This window comes from Bombina bombina, chromosome 7 (assembly GCF_027579735.1).
Source record: "Bombina bombina isolate aBomBom1 chromosome 7, aBomBom1.pri, whole genome shotgun sequence".
Classification (NCBI taxonomy): Eukaryota; Metazoa; Chordata; class Amphibia; order Anura; family Bombinatoridae; genus Bombina; species Bombina bombina.
Window position 1 is genome coordinate 519533898 of NC_069505.1, and position 20653 is coordinate 519554550.

At 41.0% G+C, this 20653-nt stretch overlaps 1 protein-coding gene across 2 annotated transcripts in view; it reads right to left on the reverse strand.

Moving 5' to 3' along the window:
* COQ8B (coenzyme Q8B) overlaps positions 1-20653 on the reverse strand; it is a 99099-nt gene that overhangs the window by 25641 nt on the left and 52805 nt on the right. For both annotated transcript variants that reach the window (XM_053721781.1, XM_053721782.1), the window contains exon 9: positions 8507-8588. In XM_053721781.1, coding sequence (XP_053577756.1) covers positions 8507-8588 — 82 coding nt within the window. The remainder of the gene's footprint in view (positions 1-8506; positions 8589-20653) is intronic.

Below are 20653 nucleotides of genomic sequence, written 5' to 3' on the forward strand. Positions count from 1 at the left end.
GCAGATACACATACACACACTACATAGCATACACTTATACAGGCAGATACACACACACACACACATTACATAGAATACACTTATACATGCAGATACACACACACTACATAGCATACACTTATACATGCAGATACACACACACTACATAGTATACACTTATACATGCAGATACACACACACTACATAGTATACACTTATACATGCAGATACACACACACTACATAGCATACACTTATACATGCAGATACACACACACTACATAGCATACACTTATACATGCAGATACACACACACTACATAGCATACACTTATACATGTAGATACACACACACTACATAGCATACACTTATATATGCAGATACACACACACTACATAGCATACACTTATACATGCAGATACACATACACACACTACATAGCATACACTTATACATGCAGATACACACACACTACATAGCATACACTTATACATGCAGATACACACACTACATAGCATACACTTATATATGCAGATACACACACTACATAGCATACACTTATACATGCAGATACACACACTACATAGTATACACTTATACAGGCAGACACACACACACTACATAGCATACACTTATACATGCAGATACACATACACACACTACATAGCATACACTTATACATGCAGATACACATACACACTACATAGCATACACTTATACATGCAGATACACATACACACTACATAGCATACACTTATACATGCAGATACACACACACTACATAGCATACACTTATACATGTAGATACACACACACTACATAGCATACACTTATACATGCAGATACACACACACTACATAGCATACACTTATACATGCAGATACACATACACACTACATAGCATACACTTATACATGCAGATACACACACACACTACATAGCATACACTTATACATGCAGATACACACACACACTACATAGCATACACTTACACATGCAGATACACACACTACATAGTATACACTTACACATGCAGATACACACAAACACTACATAGCATACACTTATACATGCACATACACACACACTACATAGCTTACATTTACACACACAGATACACACACACACTACATATCATACACTTACACATGCACATACACACACACTACATAGCTTACATTTACACACACAGATACACACACACACTACATATCATACACTTACACATGCACATACACACACACTACATAGCTTACATTTACACACACAGATACACACACACACATAGCATACACTTACACATGCACATACACACACTACATACACTTACATGCACATACACACACACTACATAGCATACACTTACATGCACATACACACACACTACATAGCTTACATTACACACAGATACACACACACTACATAGCATACACTTATACATGCAGATACACACACTACATAGCATACACTTATACATGCAGATACACACACTACATAGCATACACTTATACATGCAGATACACACACTACATAGCATACACTTATACATGCAGATACACACACTACATAGCATACACTTATACATGCAGATACACACACATTACATAGTATACACTTATACATGCAGATACACACACACTACATAGCATACACTTATACATGCAGATACACACACATTACATAGCATACACTTATACATGCAGATACACACACACTACATAGTATACACTTATATATGCAGATACACACACACTACATAGTATACACTTATATATGCAGATACACACACACTACATAGTATACACTTATACATGCAGATACACACACACTACATAGTATACACTTATACATGCAGATACACACACACTACATAGCATACACTTATACATGCAGATACACACACATTACATAGTATACACTTATACATACAGATACACACACACTACATAGCATACACTTATACATGCAGATACACACACACTACATAGTATACACTTATACATGCAGATACACACACATTACATAGTATACACTTATACATGCAGATACACACACACTACATAGCATACACTTATACATGCAGATACACACACTACATAGCATACACTTATACATGCAGATACACACACTACATAGCATACACTTATACATGCAGATACACACACTACATAGCATACACTTATACATGCAGATACACACACACTACATAGCATACACTTATACATGCAGATACACACACATTACATAGCATACACTTATACATGCAGATACACACACATTACATAGTATACACTTATACATGCAGATACACACACTACATAGCATACACTTATACATGCAGATACACACACTACATAGCATACACTTATACATGCAGATACACACACTACATAGCATACACTTATACATACAGATACACACACACTACATAGCATACACTTATACATGCAGATACACACACACTACATAGCTTACACTTATACATGCAGATACACACACACTACACAGCATACACTTATACATGCAGATACACACACACTACATAGCATACACTTATACATGCAGATACACACACTACATAGCATACACTTATACATGCAGATACACACACTACATAGCATACACTTATACATGCAGATACACACACTACATAGTATACACTTATACAGGCAGACACACACACACTACATAGCATACACTTATACATGCAGATACACACACTACATAGCATACACTTATACAGGCAGATACACACACACACACACATTACATAGCATACACTTATACATGCAGATACACAGACACTACATAGTATACACTTATACATGCAGACACACACACACTACATAGCATACACTTACACATGAAGATACACACACTACATAGCATACACTTATACAGGCAGATACACACACACACACACATTACATAGAATACACTTATACATGCAGATACACAGACACTACATAGCATACACTTATACATGCAGACACACACACACTACATAGCATACACTTATACATGCAGACACACACACACACACTACATAGCATACACTTATACATGCAGATACACACTTATACATTCAGATACACATACACACACTACATAGCTTACATTTATACATGCAGACACACATACACTACATAGCATAAACTTATACATACAGATACACACACAGTTATGGATACAGATAGACACACACACTACATCATACATGGGTATCTGTAATTCATTGTATGGGGTCCTGGAGTTGGCAAGCACATTAACTGGCAGTCTGCGTCTGCCACTGTTCGATACCCTGGTATTAGCATTGCTCATTGTATAAAACTGAAGGCATGCTAGTATTATCACCAGGGGTTAGACATCATCACTACCAGAGGTAGGTTAGAGAGGTCACCATTACCCGTGGTCAGAGTGTATACAGCCTCCTTACGCCTGCTTAACCCACACACCATTCCTTTTCCACAGGGAATATAACAGATAGCTGACCCTGTGAGAGCAAAGCCAGCTGCTTCTGAGTATGGGCCCAACAGAAGTTAAAAAAAAATAAAAAATGTTTTTTTAATGCCTGGGGCAAATCGGGACAGATGGCTAGCAACCCGGGACAGGGGGACAGACCCCTAAAATCGGGACAGTTGGGGGGTATGATATTGTCCCAATTTTTGGTCCACACTGCTAGCCAAACTAGCCACATATGACAACACACCAATAATTATTGGGGGAGATTTCAATCTGACACAAACCTTACCCTTAGATAGATTCAAAGACCCTATTCATAGCTACCACAACCAAAAAAGATTTTTCAAGATATAAGAGGGAAGTGCAATTAATGAATACGTTTAAAAACACCTTGGGTCTGGTAGACACCTGGAGAGCACAGAACCCAGACAAAAGAGATTGCACTTGCGTCTCTAAATCACACAATACACTATCTCGTATTGATTTCTTCCTAACTTCTACCACTTTGCAATCTCACCCACTATAGGACAAATAATTTCAGATCATGCACCAATCCATGTGATGCTTAAACCACTAATGCAGAAACACACAGATAAAATGTGGGGGTTCCCCTCTTACCTATATAACAACATGGAATTTCGTCAACATTTTAAAACAACCTGGATACAATACACGACAGATAATGACCAACAAACAAATAACCTGGATTTATTCTGGCATGCCTCCAAGGCTATCATGAGAGGGCACATAACATCTTTCACTACACACTACAATAAACTATCTAAAAAAATAGATAACAACTTTCTGTCGCAACTCATGGAAGCCTATAACAATGACCTTTCCAACCCCTCACATGCAACAAGACAAACATATTACGATCTTAAAAAAAACTAGAGACACCTTTTTAACCCAGCAAGAAAATAAATACAACATCCACAGGCAAGGTCATTTCTATAGACATGGCAATAAAGCAGGCAAGCTATTGGCCAACCTATTTAAAATACACAATCCTAGATCTTATTTAATCTCCCTTAAAAAGCAGCCAGGCACTACATCACACATGAAAGAAACAGATGACCAAAGAGAAAATTTAAATGCTCCAATACACATTCAAGAAACATCCAAAGCAATTAACAACATCTTAAATTAGGAAAAGCAGGAGGTCCAGATGGGTTACCTGCTGAATATTATAAACTATTGAAAGACGACATCAGCCCCATTCTAGCAACTTTATACTCAGACTACCTGAAAGATAACACACAGCCCAATGCACGCTTCACAGAAGCTAATATCTGCGTCCTACCCAAACCTGACAAAAATCTCACCCTCACTTCTTCTTATAGACCAATTTCACTGCTCAACAGTGCTATAAGATACTAACAAAGATACTTGCAGACAGATTAGCATTGCTTCTCCCCAAACTTGTTCATCCTGACCAAACGGGATTTGTCACAGGACATTCCTCTGTAGTTAACATAACAATATCTTCCTATTACTGGTACGATTCTCGCTCAAACATTCAAATCTTCAGGACGCATGCTTGCTGGTGATAGGCGCAGAGAAAGCATTAGACAGGATTGAATGGGACCACCTATACACAACCATGACACACTTTAGCGTGACTGGCACTTTTTTCAATCTAATACAAAAACTGTACACTGCCCCTAAAGCTTTGATAATAATAAATGAAGGTTTACAAAGAGGGACCCGACAGGGATGCCCCCTTTCCCCTCTACTCTTTGACCAAGCAATACAGCCACTGGCCTGTCATATTAGACAACATAGTGAGGGGATAGACATCAACGGTCATAGACAACACTTATCATTGTACGCAGACGACCTCCTCTTTTTTCTAAGAAACCCAGAGTCAAATGTACCCAAACTCCTCGATATCATTGACACATTTGGTACCTTTTCAGGATATAAAATTAATAAAGATAAATCAGAGGTCACCTGGTTAAAAAATGTAAAACATAATACACTCGAAAACACTGGTCTTCAAAAACAGAGGCATTAGATAAGTACCTTGGCATACAAATGCACATAGATCCAAATAAAATATACTCAGTAAACATAAGCAAAACGATCTCAAAAGTAAAAAATCTACTACAAGGCTGGGACAAACTTCCCCTATCACTAACTGGTAGAATTCACCTTTTTAAAATGGTAGCCCTGCCTAAGTTACTTAACCCTTTACAGATGCTACCCCTGCTTTTTACGCAACGGGACGCCAAAACAATACTATCAGCTTTAGGTCAATTTATTTGGAAAGGAAAAAAAAAAAGAGGATAGATAGGTATAGTTTGGTCATGGCTGCGCCTTCCAGACATTCTTTGGTATAATTGGGCGACATTGACAAAAATGGTGTTGGACTGGCTGGTTGGGAATGAACATTTTACAATACCTACACTAGAAGCAAGTCATCTTCACCCAATACACCTACACTCTTTTTACCTCATGCAAAGCTAAACACTTTGCCTCCAGAAATTCAGTCACATGTGCTATACAGAGATCCCTTAAAGGGACACTGAACCCAAATTTTTTCTTTTGTGATTCAGATAGAGCATGCAATTTTAAGCAACTTTCTAATTTACTCCTATTATCAACTTTTCTTCATTCTCTTGATATCTTTATTTGAAATGCAAGAATGTAAGTTTAGATGCCGGCCCATTTTTGGTGAACAACCTGGGTTGTTCTTGCTGATTAGTGGATACATTATTCTACCAATGAACAAGTGCTGTCCAGGGTTCTGAATCAAACAAATACCTTAGATGCCTTCTTTTTCAAATAAAGATAGCAAGAGAACGAAAATTGATAATAGGAGTAAATTAGAAAATTGCTTAAAATTGCATGCTCTATCTGAATCACAAAAGAAAAATTTTTGGGTTCAGTGTCCCTTTAAGAGCCTGGGCCAAGGTATGTAAGCTGTGGGGGGGATACAATTCACTACCTGCAAATTCCTCCCTATTCAAGGTAATTTACACTTTTTGCTGGGTTATACCACAGAAGTGTTTAAAAATTGGCAGACAAAACACCTCACTAAAATTGGTCAGCTCTACAATCCATTAACCCTTGAAATGCACCCCTTTCAGGAATTACAAACCACATACTAACTCCTGAACACACGCAGATTTGCGCATTTCCAGTGCAAGCACTATATCACCAAATTAAAATCAGATGGCCTTCTCAAAACAGAAACCAACAATATTGACACCCTATGCTCTTTGGCAAAACAGGGCTCAAACAAATTAGCAAATGTATAAGAACTAATTCTTAAACACCACAACACTTTTAACACTCAAAAAATATTAATGAAATGGCTCAATTATAGAACCATTGAGGTTGACCAAGAAAGACATATTGACAGTTTCGAAAAGTTAGGAACCTAACACTATCCGCAAATCTGAGACAAACACACACCAAAATCCTGCATCAAGCATACATTACTCCAGCCCTCAGGCCCAAATGGGTACCTGAGGCTAAGGACATTGGCGTCAAATGTAGTTGAGCAAATCCAGACTGGATCCATTTGTTTTGGGATTGTCCCAAATTAAAGTGGTTTTGGATAAAAATAACTTACTGGCTGACAAAAACAACCACAGAACAAATATCCCTTTCAGCACAACAAATCCTGTTTCTAATCCCAGAGAACAACACACAAAATCAGGATAACCTAGTCAATATAACCATATTAATTGCAAGACAACTGATTCTATAGAACTGGACAGACAGGAAAACTCCACCATTCCAACAATTACTCACTAAAATACATACTCAGATGCTTATAGAACAAGCAGATGTAAAAAGAAACATTGAAAATGTCAGGGTGCCAGGAATCAGACTGAGACGAGAAGTGCAAAAATAATCACACCTTTATTAATAGCAAAAAATAATAAGAAGTCCACAAGTCAAATAACAAGCCACGAGTCAAAACCAGAGCTGGTAGTCAGACGAGCCGAGTCAGGAGCCAAAGCGAATAGTCAGACGAGCCGAGTCAGGAGCCAAAGCGAGTAGTCAGACGAGCCAAAATCAGAAACAAGGAGAACAGCTGAGTCAAGAACAAGCCAGGGATCAGGAACCAGGAGGGACGTCAGACAGCCAGGTAATACACAGGACCTGGAACTCACAAACAGGTCTGAGACAACGCAAGGGCAAAGCATACTGAACAGAGGCCCTTTAAATAATAAGTGATAACAATTCTGAGGCTGCAACCTGTCTCACATGGATGATGTACACCAGTCTGGCCATAAAAGGGCGTGCAGGAAATGAGCAGCATCACACACTATGCACCAGAGTCAGCAAGAGAGGTGAGTAAAATGGCTGCCAGCAGCACATGGCAAACAAAGCAGGGAAAAAACCCTGACAGGGGAAAAAATGGGAAACTTACCTAATATATTTGCCAATGTTAAAGAGTCTTATACCCATTTAAAAACAGTGAATACATCCTAAATGAAAAACTTTAAAAAGGACCAGTCAACACAGTAGATTTTGCATAATCAACAAATGCAAGATAACAAGACAATGCAATAGCACTTAGTCAGAACGTCAAATGAGTAGTAGTGAGTAGTAGTTTTCTGACAATTTTAAAAGTTTTATGTCTATTTCCACTCCCCCTGTACCATGTGACAGTCATCAGCCAATCACAAATGCATACAAATGAACACCTTGCTTGCTGTAATTGTTTATCAATAGTCAAACTCCACACTCCATTGTCCTTATTTGGAGAAGCCAATGTGGTCTTTAGTTTGCAGACAACAGGGATACTCACCATAATAATGTTAGCCTAAATTGATTTAATTTTATAGTTGTTATCAGTTAAGGCCAATTAAATATGTAGAAGGTTTAGCCTTGATACGTGACCAGGGCGCACTTCAAGTTCTATTATTTAATTTTCAGAGCTAAATTACATTAAAAGAGGGGAAAAAAGGATATTGCAAAGTTTCAAGTAAATATTTTATATAAAAGTCTCAAGGTGCTTACTGTCCCTTTAAGGTTGACTGAACATGCTGGGGGTTTAGGGTAGGAGGTCATGTGAGAGTTTTAGGGTGCTCAGGTGCTGTTCCTACCTTCAGGAAAAGCGACACTCAATTTCAGGATTGAAAGCAGATTCTCAACATCACTTTTAATGCTCTGAGCGATTCCTGGGTACTGAAGTAAGACAATATAGAAATAGTGTTAGTTCCTAATTGTTACCAGCTAACATTTCATTGTTTCTTTCAAATATAAGTGTATAAAAACAGAATTTATGTTTACCTGATAAATTTCTTTCTCCAACGGTGTGTCCAGTCCACGGCTTCATCCTTACTTGTGGGATATTCTCTTCCCCTACAGGAAATGGCAAAGAGAGCACCCAGCAAGAGCTGTCAATATAGCCCCCCCTCTGGCTCCGCCCCCCAGTCATTCGACCGACGGTTAGGAGAAAAAGGAGAAACTATAGGGTGCCGTGGTGACTGTAGTGTATAAAGAAAGAAATTTTTCAAACCTGATTAAAAACCAGGGCGGGCCGTGGACCGGACACACCGTTGGAGAAAGAAATTTATCAGGTAAACATAAATTCTGTTTTCTCCAACATTGGTGTGTCCGGTCCACGGCTTCATCCTTACTTGTGGGAACCAATACCAAAGCTTTAGGACACGGATGAAGGGAGGGAGCAAATCAGGTTACCTAAACAGAAGGCACCACGGCTTGCAAAACCTTTCTCCCAAAAACAGCCTCCGAAGAAGCATAAGTATCGACTTTGTAAAATTTGGCAAAAGTATGCAGAGAAGACCAAGTCGCTGCCTTACAGATCTGATCAACAGAAGCCTCGTTCTTGAAGGCCCATGTGGAAGCCACAGCTCTAGTAGAATGAGCTGTAATTCGTACAGGAGGCTGCCGTCCGGCAGTCTCATAACCAATCGGATGATGCTTTTCAGCCAAAATGAAAGAGAGGTAGCAGTAGCTTTCTGCCCTCTCCTCTTACCAGAATACACGACAAACAAGGATAAAGTTTGTCTGAAATCCTTTGTTGCTTCTAAATAGAATTTAAAAGCACGGACCACATCTAGGTTGTGTAACAAACGTTCCTTCTTCGAAACTGGATTCGGACATAGGGAAGGAACAACTATTTCCTGGTTAATATTCCTGTTGGAAACTACTTTTGGAAGAAAACCAGGTTTGGTACGTAAAACTACCTTATCTGCATGAAATACCAGATAGGGAGGAGTACACTGTAAAGCAGATAATTCAGAAAACTCTTCTAGCAGAAGAAATAGCAACTAAAACAGAACTTTCCAAGATAGTAACTTAATATCTATGGAATGCAAAGGTTCAAACGGAACCCCTTGAAGAACTGAAAGAACTAAATTTAGACTCCAAGGAGGAGTCAAAGGTCTGTAGACAGGCTTGATTCTAACTAAAGCCTGTACAAACACCTGTATATCTGGCACAGCTGCCAGACGTTTGTGCAACAAAACAGACAGAGCAGATATCTGTCCTTTTAGAGAACTAGCTGACAAACCTTTATCCAAACCCTCTTGGAGAAAGGAAAGTATCCTCGGAATTTTGATTTTTCTCTGAGTATCCCTTGGAGTCGCACCAACAGATATATTTTTTCCATATCTTATGGTAAATTTTCCTAGTCACAGACTTCCTGGCCTGAATCAGAGTATCTATAACCGAATCTGAAAACCCACGCTTAGATAGAATCAAGCGTTCAATTTTCAAGCAGTCAGTTGCAGAGAGACTAGATTTGGATGTTCGAACGGACCTTGTACTAGAAGATCCTGTCTCAAAGGCAGCTTCCATGGTGGAGCCGATGACATATTCACCAGGTCTGCATACCAAGTCCTGCGTGGCCACGCAGGAGCTATCAGTATCACCGAGGCCTTCTCCTGTTTGATCCTGGCTACAAGCCTGGGAAGGAGAGGGAACGGTGGAAACACATAAGCTAGATTGAACGACCAAGGCGCCACCAATGCATCCACTAGTATCGCCTTGGGATCCCTGGATCTGGACCCGTAACAAGGAACCTTGTAGTTCTGACGAGACGCCATCAGATCCATATCTGGAGTGCCCCATAGTTGAGTTAACTGGGCAAAGACCTCCGGGTGGAGTTCCCACTCCCCCGGATGGAAAGTCTGACGACTCAAATAATCCGCCTCCCAGTTGTCTACTCCTGGGATGTGAATTGCAGATAGATGGCAGGAGTGATCCTCCGCCCATTTGATGATCTTGGATACCTCTCTCATCGCCAAGGAACTCTTTGTTCCCCCCTGATGATTGATGTACGCTACAGTCGTCATGTTGTCCGACTGAAATCTTATGAATCCAGCCTCCGCTAGTTGAGGCCAGGCCAGGAGCGCATTGAATATCGCTCTCAGTTCCAAAATGTTTATCGGGGGAAGAGACTCTTCCCGAGACCATAGGCCCTGAGCTTTCAGGGAGTCCCAGACCGCGCCCCAGCCTAAGAGACTGGCGTTGGTCGTGACGATGACCCACTCTGGTCTGCGGAAACTCATTCCCTGAGACAGGTGATGCTGAGTCAACCACCAGCGGAGTGATTCTCTGGTTACCTGGTCTACTTGAATCTGGGGAGACAAGTCTGCATAATCCCCATTCCACTGTTTGAGCATGCACAGTTGCAATGGTCTTAGATGAATTCGAGCAAAAGGAACCACGTCCATTGCTGCAACCATTAACCCTATTACTTCCATGCACTGAGCTATGGAAGGCAGAGGAATAGATTGAAGAACTTGACAAGCGTTTAGAAGCTTTAACTTTCTGACCTCTGTCAGAAATATTTTCATTTTTACAGAATCTATTATTGTTCCCAGAAAAGGAACCCTTGTGGACGGAGATAGGGAACTCTTTTCCATGTTCACCTTTCACCCGTTTGACCTGAGAAAGGCTAATACAATGTCTGTATGAGCCCTTGCTTTGGAAAGAGACGACGCTTGGATTAGAATGTCGTCTAGGTAAGGTGCTACAGCAATGCCCCTCGGCCTTAGCACCGCTAGAAGGAACCCTAGCACCTTTGTGAAAATTCTGGGAGCAGTGGCTAAACCGAATTGAAGAGCCACAAACTGATAATGTTTGTCCAGAAAGGCGAACCTTAGGAACTGATGATGATCTTTGTGGATAGGAATATGCAGATACGCATCCTTTAAATCCACGGTAGTCATATATTGACCCTCCTGGATTGTTGGTAAAATCGTCCGAATGGTTTCCATCTTAAAAGATGGAACTCTGAGGAATTTGTTTAGAATTTTTAAATCCAGAATTGGTCTGAAAGTTCCCTCTTTTTTGGGAACTACGAACAGGTTTGAGTAAAAACCCAGGCCTTGTTCCGCTGTTGGAACTGGGTGTATCACTCCCATCTTTAATAGGTCTCCTACGCAATGTAAGAATGCCTGTCTTTTTATCTGGTCTGAAGACAAGCGAGATATGTGGAACCTTCCCCTTGGAGGAAGTTCCTTGAACTCTAGAAGATACCCCTGAGAGACTATTTCTAGTGCCCAGGGATCCGGAACATCTCTTGCCCAAGCCTGAGCAAAGAGAGAAAGTCTGCCCCCTACTAGATCCGGTCCCGGATCGGGGGCTACCCCTTCATGCTGTCTTGGTAGCAGCAGCAGGCTTCTTGGCCTGTTTACCCTTGTTCCAGCCTTGCAATGGTTTCCATGCTGGTTTAGGCTGGGAAGCGTTGCTTTCTTGTCTAGAAGCTGCAGAGTTAGGATTTGGTCCGTTCCTGAAATTGCGAAAGGAACGAAAATTAGATTTGTTCTTAGCCTTGAAAGGCTTATCCTGTGGGAGGGCATGGCCCTTACCACCAGTAATATCAGAAATAATCTCTTTCAATTCCGGCCCAAAAAAGGGTCTTACACTTGAAAGGAATATTAAGCAATTTAGTTTTGGACGACACATCCGCCGACCAAGATTTTAGCCAAAGCGCTCTGCGCGCCACTATAGCAAAACCTGAATTTTTCGCCGCTAACTTAGCCAATTGGAAAGCGGCATCCAAGATAAAGGAATTAGCCAACTTCAGTGTGTGAATTCTGTCCATGACCTCATCATATGGAGTCTCCTTTTGAAGCAAATTTTCTAGTTTCCTCGAACCAAAAAGACGCTGCCGTTGGTGACAGGAATAATGCACAAAATTGGTTGAAGAAGGAAACCAATTTGTTATCCATAGGATCCTTGAAAGCACAACTGTCCTCAATAGGAATAGTTGTGCGCTTGGCTAGCGTTGAAACTGCCCCCTCAACCTTAGGAACCGTTTGCCATGCGTCCCTTCTGGGGTCAACAATGGGGAACATTTTCTTGAATATAGGAGGTGGAACAAAAGGAATACCTGGCCTTTCCCACTCCTTAGTCATTATGTCCGCCACCCTCTTGGGTATCGGAAAGGAATCAGCGTGCACTGGGACCTCTAAGAATTTGTCCATTTTGCACAGCTTCTCTGGAATTACCAAAGAATCACAATCATCGAGCGTAGTTAGCACCTCCTTAAGCAGGGCGCGGAGATGTTCTAACTTAAATTTAAATGCCACAATATCAGGTTCTGCCTGCTGTGAAACTTTTCCTGAATCAGAAACTTCCCCTTCAGACAGACCCTCCCTCACTGCCAATTCAGATTGATGTGAGGGTACAACAGATAAGTTATCGTCAGCGCCAACTTGCTCATCCTCTGTGTTTAAAACTGAGCAATCACGCTTTCTAGGAAATGATGGCAGTTTGGATAATAAATTTGCTATAGAATTATCCATTACTGCAGTTAATTGCTGCATAGTAACAAGCATTGGCGCGCTAGATGAACTAGGTATCGCCTGCGCGGGCAAAACTGGTGTTGACACAGAAGGAGAGGATGAGGAACTATCCCCACTATCTTCATCTTGGGCAATTCTATTAAATGTGACATCACTGTCCTGACTTTGCTTGGACGCCCTGGCACATTTTGCACAAATAGTTAAAGGGGGAACCACCTTGGCCTCTATACACACAGAACATATGCTATCTGAAGGTACAGACATGTTATACAGAATTTGGCAGGCTAATAATGCACTAAAAATGTTTTTAAACAAAACCGTTACTGTCCCTTTAAAAAATAAAAAGGAACCCTTTATTTCTGCAAGTTTGAAAAACTATGAAGGCAATATCCGATTTTAACAAAATTTGCACCCCAGTGTCCTAATGCCTTGAAAGTATTGCACATCAAGTTTCAAGACTTTAACCCTTAAAATGAGCAAACCGGAGCTATTTGATCAAATCAACAATCTTAACACACTACAATCACTGCCACAGCCTTGCTGCAGCTTTTTACCTTTCCTGAGAGTTATTTACCACTGAAGTAAACCTTTCTGAGTCCGTTTTTTGAGCCACAGGACCCCTCACACGAAGCTGCATGCACTGCCTTGGAAGAAAACTGCGCAATTGAGGCGCGAAAACGGGGCCTCCTTCCTCTGAGTGAAGGGGCCTTTCTGACTGGAATAGTAGTCTAACCGACTGCCAGGCGAAAAAAACATTCCCAAAGTGTTTTTAATTACACAAACACACTCTGAATGCCATATAAATATGAAATAAACCAATCGATTTAGCCCACCATAGTGTCAACCAGTATAGAGCCCATTTATAAGCCTTAATCTGTTATCTAAGAAAATGGCTTCCTTATCCCTTAAGGGAAAAAACTGACAGTCTTCTAGCATTAACATGTCTTGTTAGAAATATGACTGATCATACCTGAAGCAGATAAGCCTGCAAACTGTTCCCCCCAACTGAAGTTCTCTGGTTTCAACAGCCTTGCGTGGGAACAGTAATGGATTTTAGTTACTAGTGCTAAAATCATACTCCTCTTTAACAGAAATCTTCTTCATTTTCTGTTGCAGAGTAAATAGTACAAACCGGCACTATTTTAAAATAACAAACTCTTGATAGAAGAATAAAAAACTACAACTAACACCACATACTCTTTACCATCCCCATGGAGATGCTACTTGTTCAGAGCGGCAAAGAGAATGACTGGGGGGGCGGAGCCAGAGGGGGGGCTATATGGACAGCTCTTGCTGGGTGCTCTCTTTGCCATTTCCTGTAGGGGAAGAGAATATCCCACAAGTAAGGATGAAGCCGTGGACCGGACACACCAATGTTGGAGAAATCATTATTTCCTGTGATATGTCTAATGCTACCCAACAAGTATTTTGCATTGTATGGGAAAGGTCCTCCTCTCCCTACTTGCAATGCTCTTCCCTACGTGCAATGCTCCTCCCTACGTGCAATGCTCCTCCCTACGTGCAATGCTCCTCCCTATGTGCAATGCTCCTCCCTACGTGCAATGCTCCTCCCTACGTGCAATGCTCCTCCTCCTCCCTACGTGCAATGCTCCTCCCTATGTGCAATGCTCCTCCCTATGGGCAATGCTCCTCCCTATGGGCAATGCTCTTCTCTATGTGCAATGCTCCTCCCTATGTGCAATGCTCCTCCCTACGTGCAATGCTCTCCCTACGAGCAAATGCTCCTACCCTAGCTGTAATGCTCCTCCCTACGTGCAATGCTCCTCCCTACGTGCAATGCTCCTCCCTATGTGCATGCTCCTCCCTATGTGCAATGCTCTTCCCTACGTGCAATGCTCTTCCCTACGTGCAATGCTCTTCCCTACATGCAATGCTCTTCCCTATGTGCAACTTGAAATGCTCTTCCCTATAGGCAATGCTCTTCTTATGTGCAATGCTCTTCCATACGTGCAATGCTCTTCCATACATGCAATGCTCTTCCATACATGCAATGCTCTTCCTTATGTGCAATGCTCTTCCTTATGTGCAATGCTCTTCCTTATGTGCAATGCTCTTCCTTATGTGCAATGCTCTTCCTTATGTGCAATGCTCTTCCCTATGTGCAATGCTCTTCCCTATGTGCAATGCTCTTCCCTATGTGCAATGCTCTTCCCTATGTGCAATGCTCTTCCCTATGTGCAATGCTCTTCCCTATGTGCAATGCTCTTCCCTATGTGCAATGCGCTCTTCCCTATGTGCAATGCGCTCTTCCCTATGTGCAATGCGCTCTTCCCTATGTGCAATGCGCTCTTCCCTATGTGCAATGCGCTCTTCCCTATGTGCAATGCTCCTCCCTATGTGCAATGCTCCACCCTATGGGCAATGCTCTTCCCTACGGGCAATGCTCCTCCCTACGTGCAATGCTCCTCCCTACGTGCAATGCTCCCTACGTGTAATGCTCCTCCCTACGTGCAATGCTCCTCCCTACGTGCAATGCTCCTCCTCCTCCCTACGTGCAATGCTCTTCTTATGTGCAATGCTCCTCCCTACGTGCAATGCTCCTCCCTACGTGCAATGCTCCTCCCTACGTGCAATGCTCCCCCTACGTGCATGCTCCTCCCTACGTGCAATGCTCCTCCCTATGTGCATGCTCCTCCCTATGTGAAATGCTCCTCCCTATGTGAAATGCTCTTCCCTACGTGCAATGCTCTTCCCTACGTGCAATGCTCTTCCCTACATGCAATGCTCTTCCCTACATGCAATGCTCTTCCCTATGTGCAACTTGAAATGCTCTTCCCTATAGGCAATGCTCTTCTTATGTGCAATGCTCTTCCATACATGCAATGCTCTTCCATACATGCAATGCTCTTCCTTATGTGCAATGCTCTTCCTTATGTGCAATGCTCTTCCTTATGTGCAATGCTCTTCCTTATGTGCAATGCTCTTCCTTATGTGCAATGCTCTTCCTTATGTGCAATGCTCTTCCTTATGTGCAATGCTCTTCCCTATGTGCAATGCTCTTCCCTATGTGCAATGCTCTTCCCTATGTGCAATGCGCTCTTCCCTATGTGCAATGCGCTCTTCCCTATGTGCAATGCGCTCTTCCCTATGTGCAATACTTATCAACCTCCTCTTCCTTATATGCAATACTTATCAACCTCCTCTTCCTTATATGCAATGCTTATCAACCTCCTCTTCCTTATATGCAATGCTGATCAACCACCTCGTCCTTATATGCAATGCTTATCAACCTCCTCTTCCTTATATGCCATGCTTATCAACTTCCTCTTCCTTATATGCAATGCTGATCAACTTTCTCTTCCTTATATGCAATGCTGATCAACCTCCTCTTCCTTATATGCAATGCTGATCAACCTCCTCTTCCTTATATGCAATGCTGATCAACTTCCTCTTCCCTATATGCAATGCTGATCAACCTCCTCTTCCCTACATGCAATGCTGCTCAACCTCCTCTTCCCTACATGCAATGATTATCAACCTCCTCTTCCTTCTATGCAATTCGTATTAACCTCCTCTTCCTTATATGCAATTCTTATCAACCTCCTCTTCCTTATATGCAATGCTTATCAACCTCCTCTTCTTTTTATGCAAAGCTGATCAACCTACACTTCCTTATATGCAATGCTGATCAACCTCCTCTTCCTTATATGCAATTCTTACCAACCTCCTCTTCCCTATATGCAATGCTGATCAACTTCCTCTTCCTTATATGCAATGCTGATCAACTTCCTCTTCCCTATATGCAATTCTTATCAACCTCCTCTTCTTTTTATGCAATTCTTATCAACCTCCTCTTCCCTATATGAAATGCTGATCAACATCTTCCTTATATGCAACGCTGATCAACCTCCTCTTTCCTATATGCAATGTTGATCAACCTCCTCTTCCTTATATGCAATGCTGATCAACTTCCTCTTCCCTATATGCAATTCTTATCAACCTCCTCTTCTTTTTATGCAATTCTTATCAACCTCCTCTTCCTTATATGTAATTCTTATCAACCTTCTCTTCCCTATATGAAATGCTGATCAACATCTTCCTTATATGCAACGCTGATCAACCTCCTCTTTCTCATATGCAATGCTGATCAACCTCCTCTTCCTTATATGAAATGCTGATCAACTTCCTCTTCCCTATATGCAATTCTTATCAACCAACTTTTCTTTTTATGCAATTCTTATCAACCTCCTCTTCCTTATATGCAATTCTTATCAACCTCCTCTTCCCTATATGAAATGCTGATCAACATCTTCCTTATATGCAACGCTGATCAACCGCCTCTTTCTCATATGCAATGCTGATCAACCTCCTCTTTCCTATATGCAATGCTGATCAACCTCCTCTTCCCTATATGCAATGCTTATCAACTTCCTCTTCCTTATATGCAATGCTTATCAACTTCCTCTTCCTTATATGCAATGCTGATCAACCTCCTCTTTCCTATATGCAATGCTGATCAACCTCCTCTTCCCTATATGCAATGCTTATCAACTTCCTCTTCCTTATATGCAATGCTGATCAAACTCCTCTTCCTTATATGCAATGCTCATCAACCTCCTCTTCCTTATATGCAATGCTGATCAACCACCTCTTCCTTATATGCAATGCTTATCAAACTCCTCTTCCTTATATGCAATGCTTATCAACTTCCTCTTCCTTATATGCAATGCTGATCAACTTCCTCTTCCTTATATGCAATGCTGATCAACTTTCTCTTCCTTATATGCAATGCTGATCAACCTCATCTTCCTTATATGCAATGCTTATCAACTTCCTCTTCCCTATATGCAATGCTGATCAACCTCCTCTTCCCTACATGCAATGCTGCCCAACCTCCTCTTCCCTACATGCAATGATTATCAACCTCCTCTTCCTTCTATGCAATTCTTATTAACCTCCTCTTCCTTATATGCAATTCTTATCAACCTCCTCTTCCTTATATGCAATGCTGATCAACCTCCTCTTCCTTATATGCAATTCTTACCAACCTCATCTTCCCTATATGCAATGCTGATCAACTTCCTCTTCCCTATATGCAATTCTTATCAACCTCCTCTTCTTTTTATAAAATTCTTATTAACCTCCTCTTCCTTATATGCAATTCTTATCAACCTCCTTTTCCTTATATGCAATGCTGATCAACCTCCTCTTCTCTATATGAAATGCTGATCAACATCTTCCTTATATGCAATGCTGATCAACCTCCTCTTTCCTATATGCAATGCTGATCAACCTCATCTTCCCTATATGCAATGCTTATCAATTTCCTCTTCCTTATATGCAATGCTGATCAACCTCCTCTTCCCTATATGCAATGCTTATCAACTTCCTCTTCCTTATATGCAATGCTGATCAACCTCCTCTTCCTTATATGCAATGCTCATCAACCTCCTCTTCCTTATATGCAATGCTCATCAACCTCCTCTTCCTTATTTGCAATGCTGATCAACCACCTCTTCCTTATATGCAATGCTTATCAACTTCCTCTTCCTTATATGCAATGCTGATCAACTTTCTCTTCCTTATATGCAATGCTGATCAACCTCCTCTTCCTTATATGCAATGCTGATCAACTTCCTCTTCCCTATATGCAATGATTATCAACCTCATCTTCCTTCTATGCAATGCTAATCAACCTCCTCTTCCTTATATGCAATGCTCATCAACCTCCTCTTCCTTATATGCAATGCTGATCAACCACCTCTTCCTTATATGCAATGCTTATCAACTTCCTCTTCCTTATATGCAATGCTGATCAACTTTCTCTTCCTTATATGCAATGCTGATCAACCTCCTCTTCCTTATATGCAATGCTGATGAACCTCCTCTTCCCTATATGCAATGCTGATCAACCTCCTCTTCCCTACATGCAATGCTTCCCAACCTCCTCTTCCCTACATGCAATGCTTCCCAACCTCCTCTTCCCTACATGCAATGATTATCAACCTCATCTTCCTTCTATGCAATTCTTATTAACCTCCTCTTCCTTATATGCAATTCTTATCAACCTCCTCTTCTTTTTATGCAATGCTGATCAACTTCCTCTTCCTTATATGCAATGCTGATAAACCTCCTCTTCCGTATATGCAATTCTTACCAACCTCCTCTTCCCTATATGCAATGCTGATCAACTTCCTCTTCCTTATATGCAATACTGATCAACCTCCTCTTCCTTATATGCAATTCTTACCAACCTCCTCTTCCCTATATGCAATGCTGATCAACTTCCTCTTCCTTATATGCAATTCTTATCAACCTCCTCTTCTTTTTATGCAATTCTGATCAACCTCCTCTTCCTTATATGCAATTCTTATCAACCTCCTTTTCCTTATATGCAATGCTGATCAACCTCCTCTTCTCTATATGAAATGCTGATCAACCTCCTCTTTCTCATATGCAATGCTGATCAACCTCCTCTTTCCTATCATGCTGATCAACCTCATATTCCCTATATGCAATGCTTATCAACTTCCTCTTCCTTATATGCAATGCTGATCAACCTCCTCTTTCCTATATGCAATGCTGATCAACCTCCTCTTCCCTATATGCAATGCTTATCAACTTCCTCTTCCTTATATGCAATGCTGATCAACCTCCTCTTCCTTATATGCAATGCTCATCAACCTCCTCTTCCTTATATGCAATGCTTATCAACTTAATATTCCTTATATGCAATGCTTATAAACTTCCTCTTCCTTATATGCAATGCTCATCAACCTCCTCTTCCTTATATGTAATGCTGATCAACCACCTTGTCCTTATATGCAATGCTTATCAACTTAATCTTCCTTATATGCAATGCTTATCAACTTTATCTTCCTTATATGTAATGCTGATCAACCTCCTCTTCCTTATATGTAATGCTTATCAACCTCCTCTTCCTTATATGTAATGCTTATCAACCTCCTCTTCCTTATATGTAATGCTGATCAACCTCCTCTTCCTTATATGTAATGCTGATCAACCTCCTCTTTCTTATATGTAATGCTTATTAACCTCCTCTTCCCTATATGAAATGCTGATCAACCTCCTCTTCCTTATATGCAATGCTTATCAACCTCCTCTTCCTTATATGCAATGCTGATCAACCTCCTCTTCCCTATATGCAATTCTTTTCAACCTCCTCTTCCTTATATGCAATTCTTATCAACCTCATTTTCTTTATATGCAATGCTGATTAACCTCCTCTTCCTTATATGCAATGCTTATCAACTTCCTCTTCCCTATATGCAATGCTGATCAACCTCCTCTTCCCTATATGCAATGCTTATCAACTTCCTCTTCCTTATATGCAATGCTTATCAACTTCCTCTTCCTTATATGCAATGCTTATCAACAAGGACTGATACCACACTTATAAAAATGAATGTTTCTCCTAAACCCTACCCCTTTAAACATTTGTCTTATACCTGCCCATTTATGGCCGCCTCTACTTAAACCAGGTCCCTT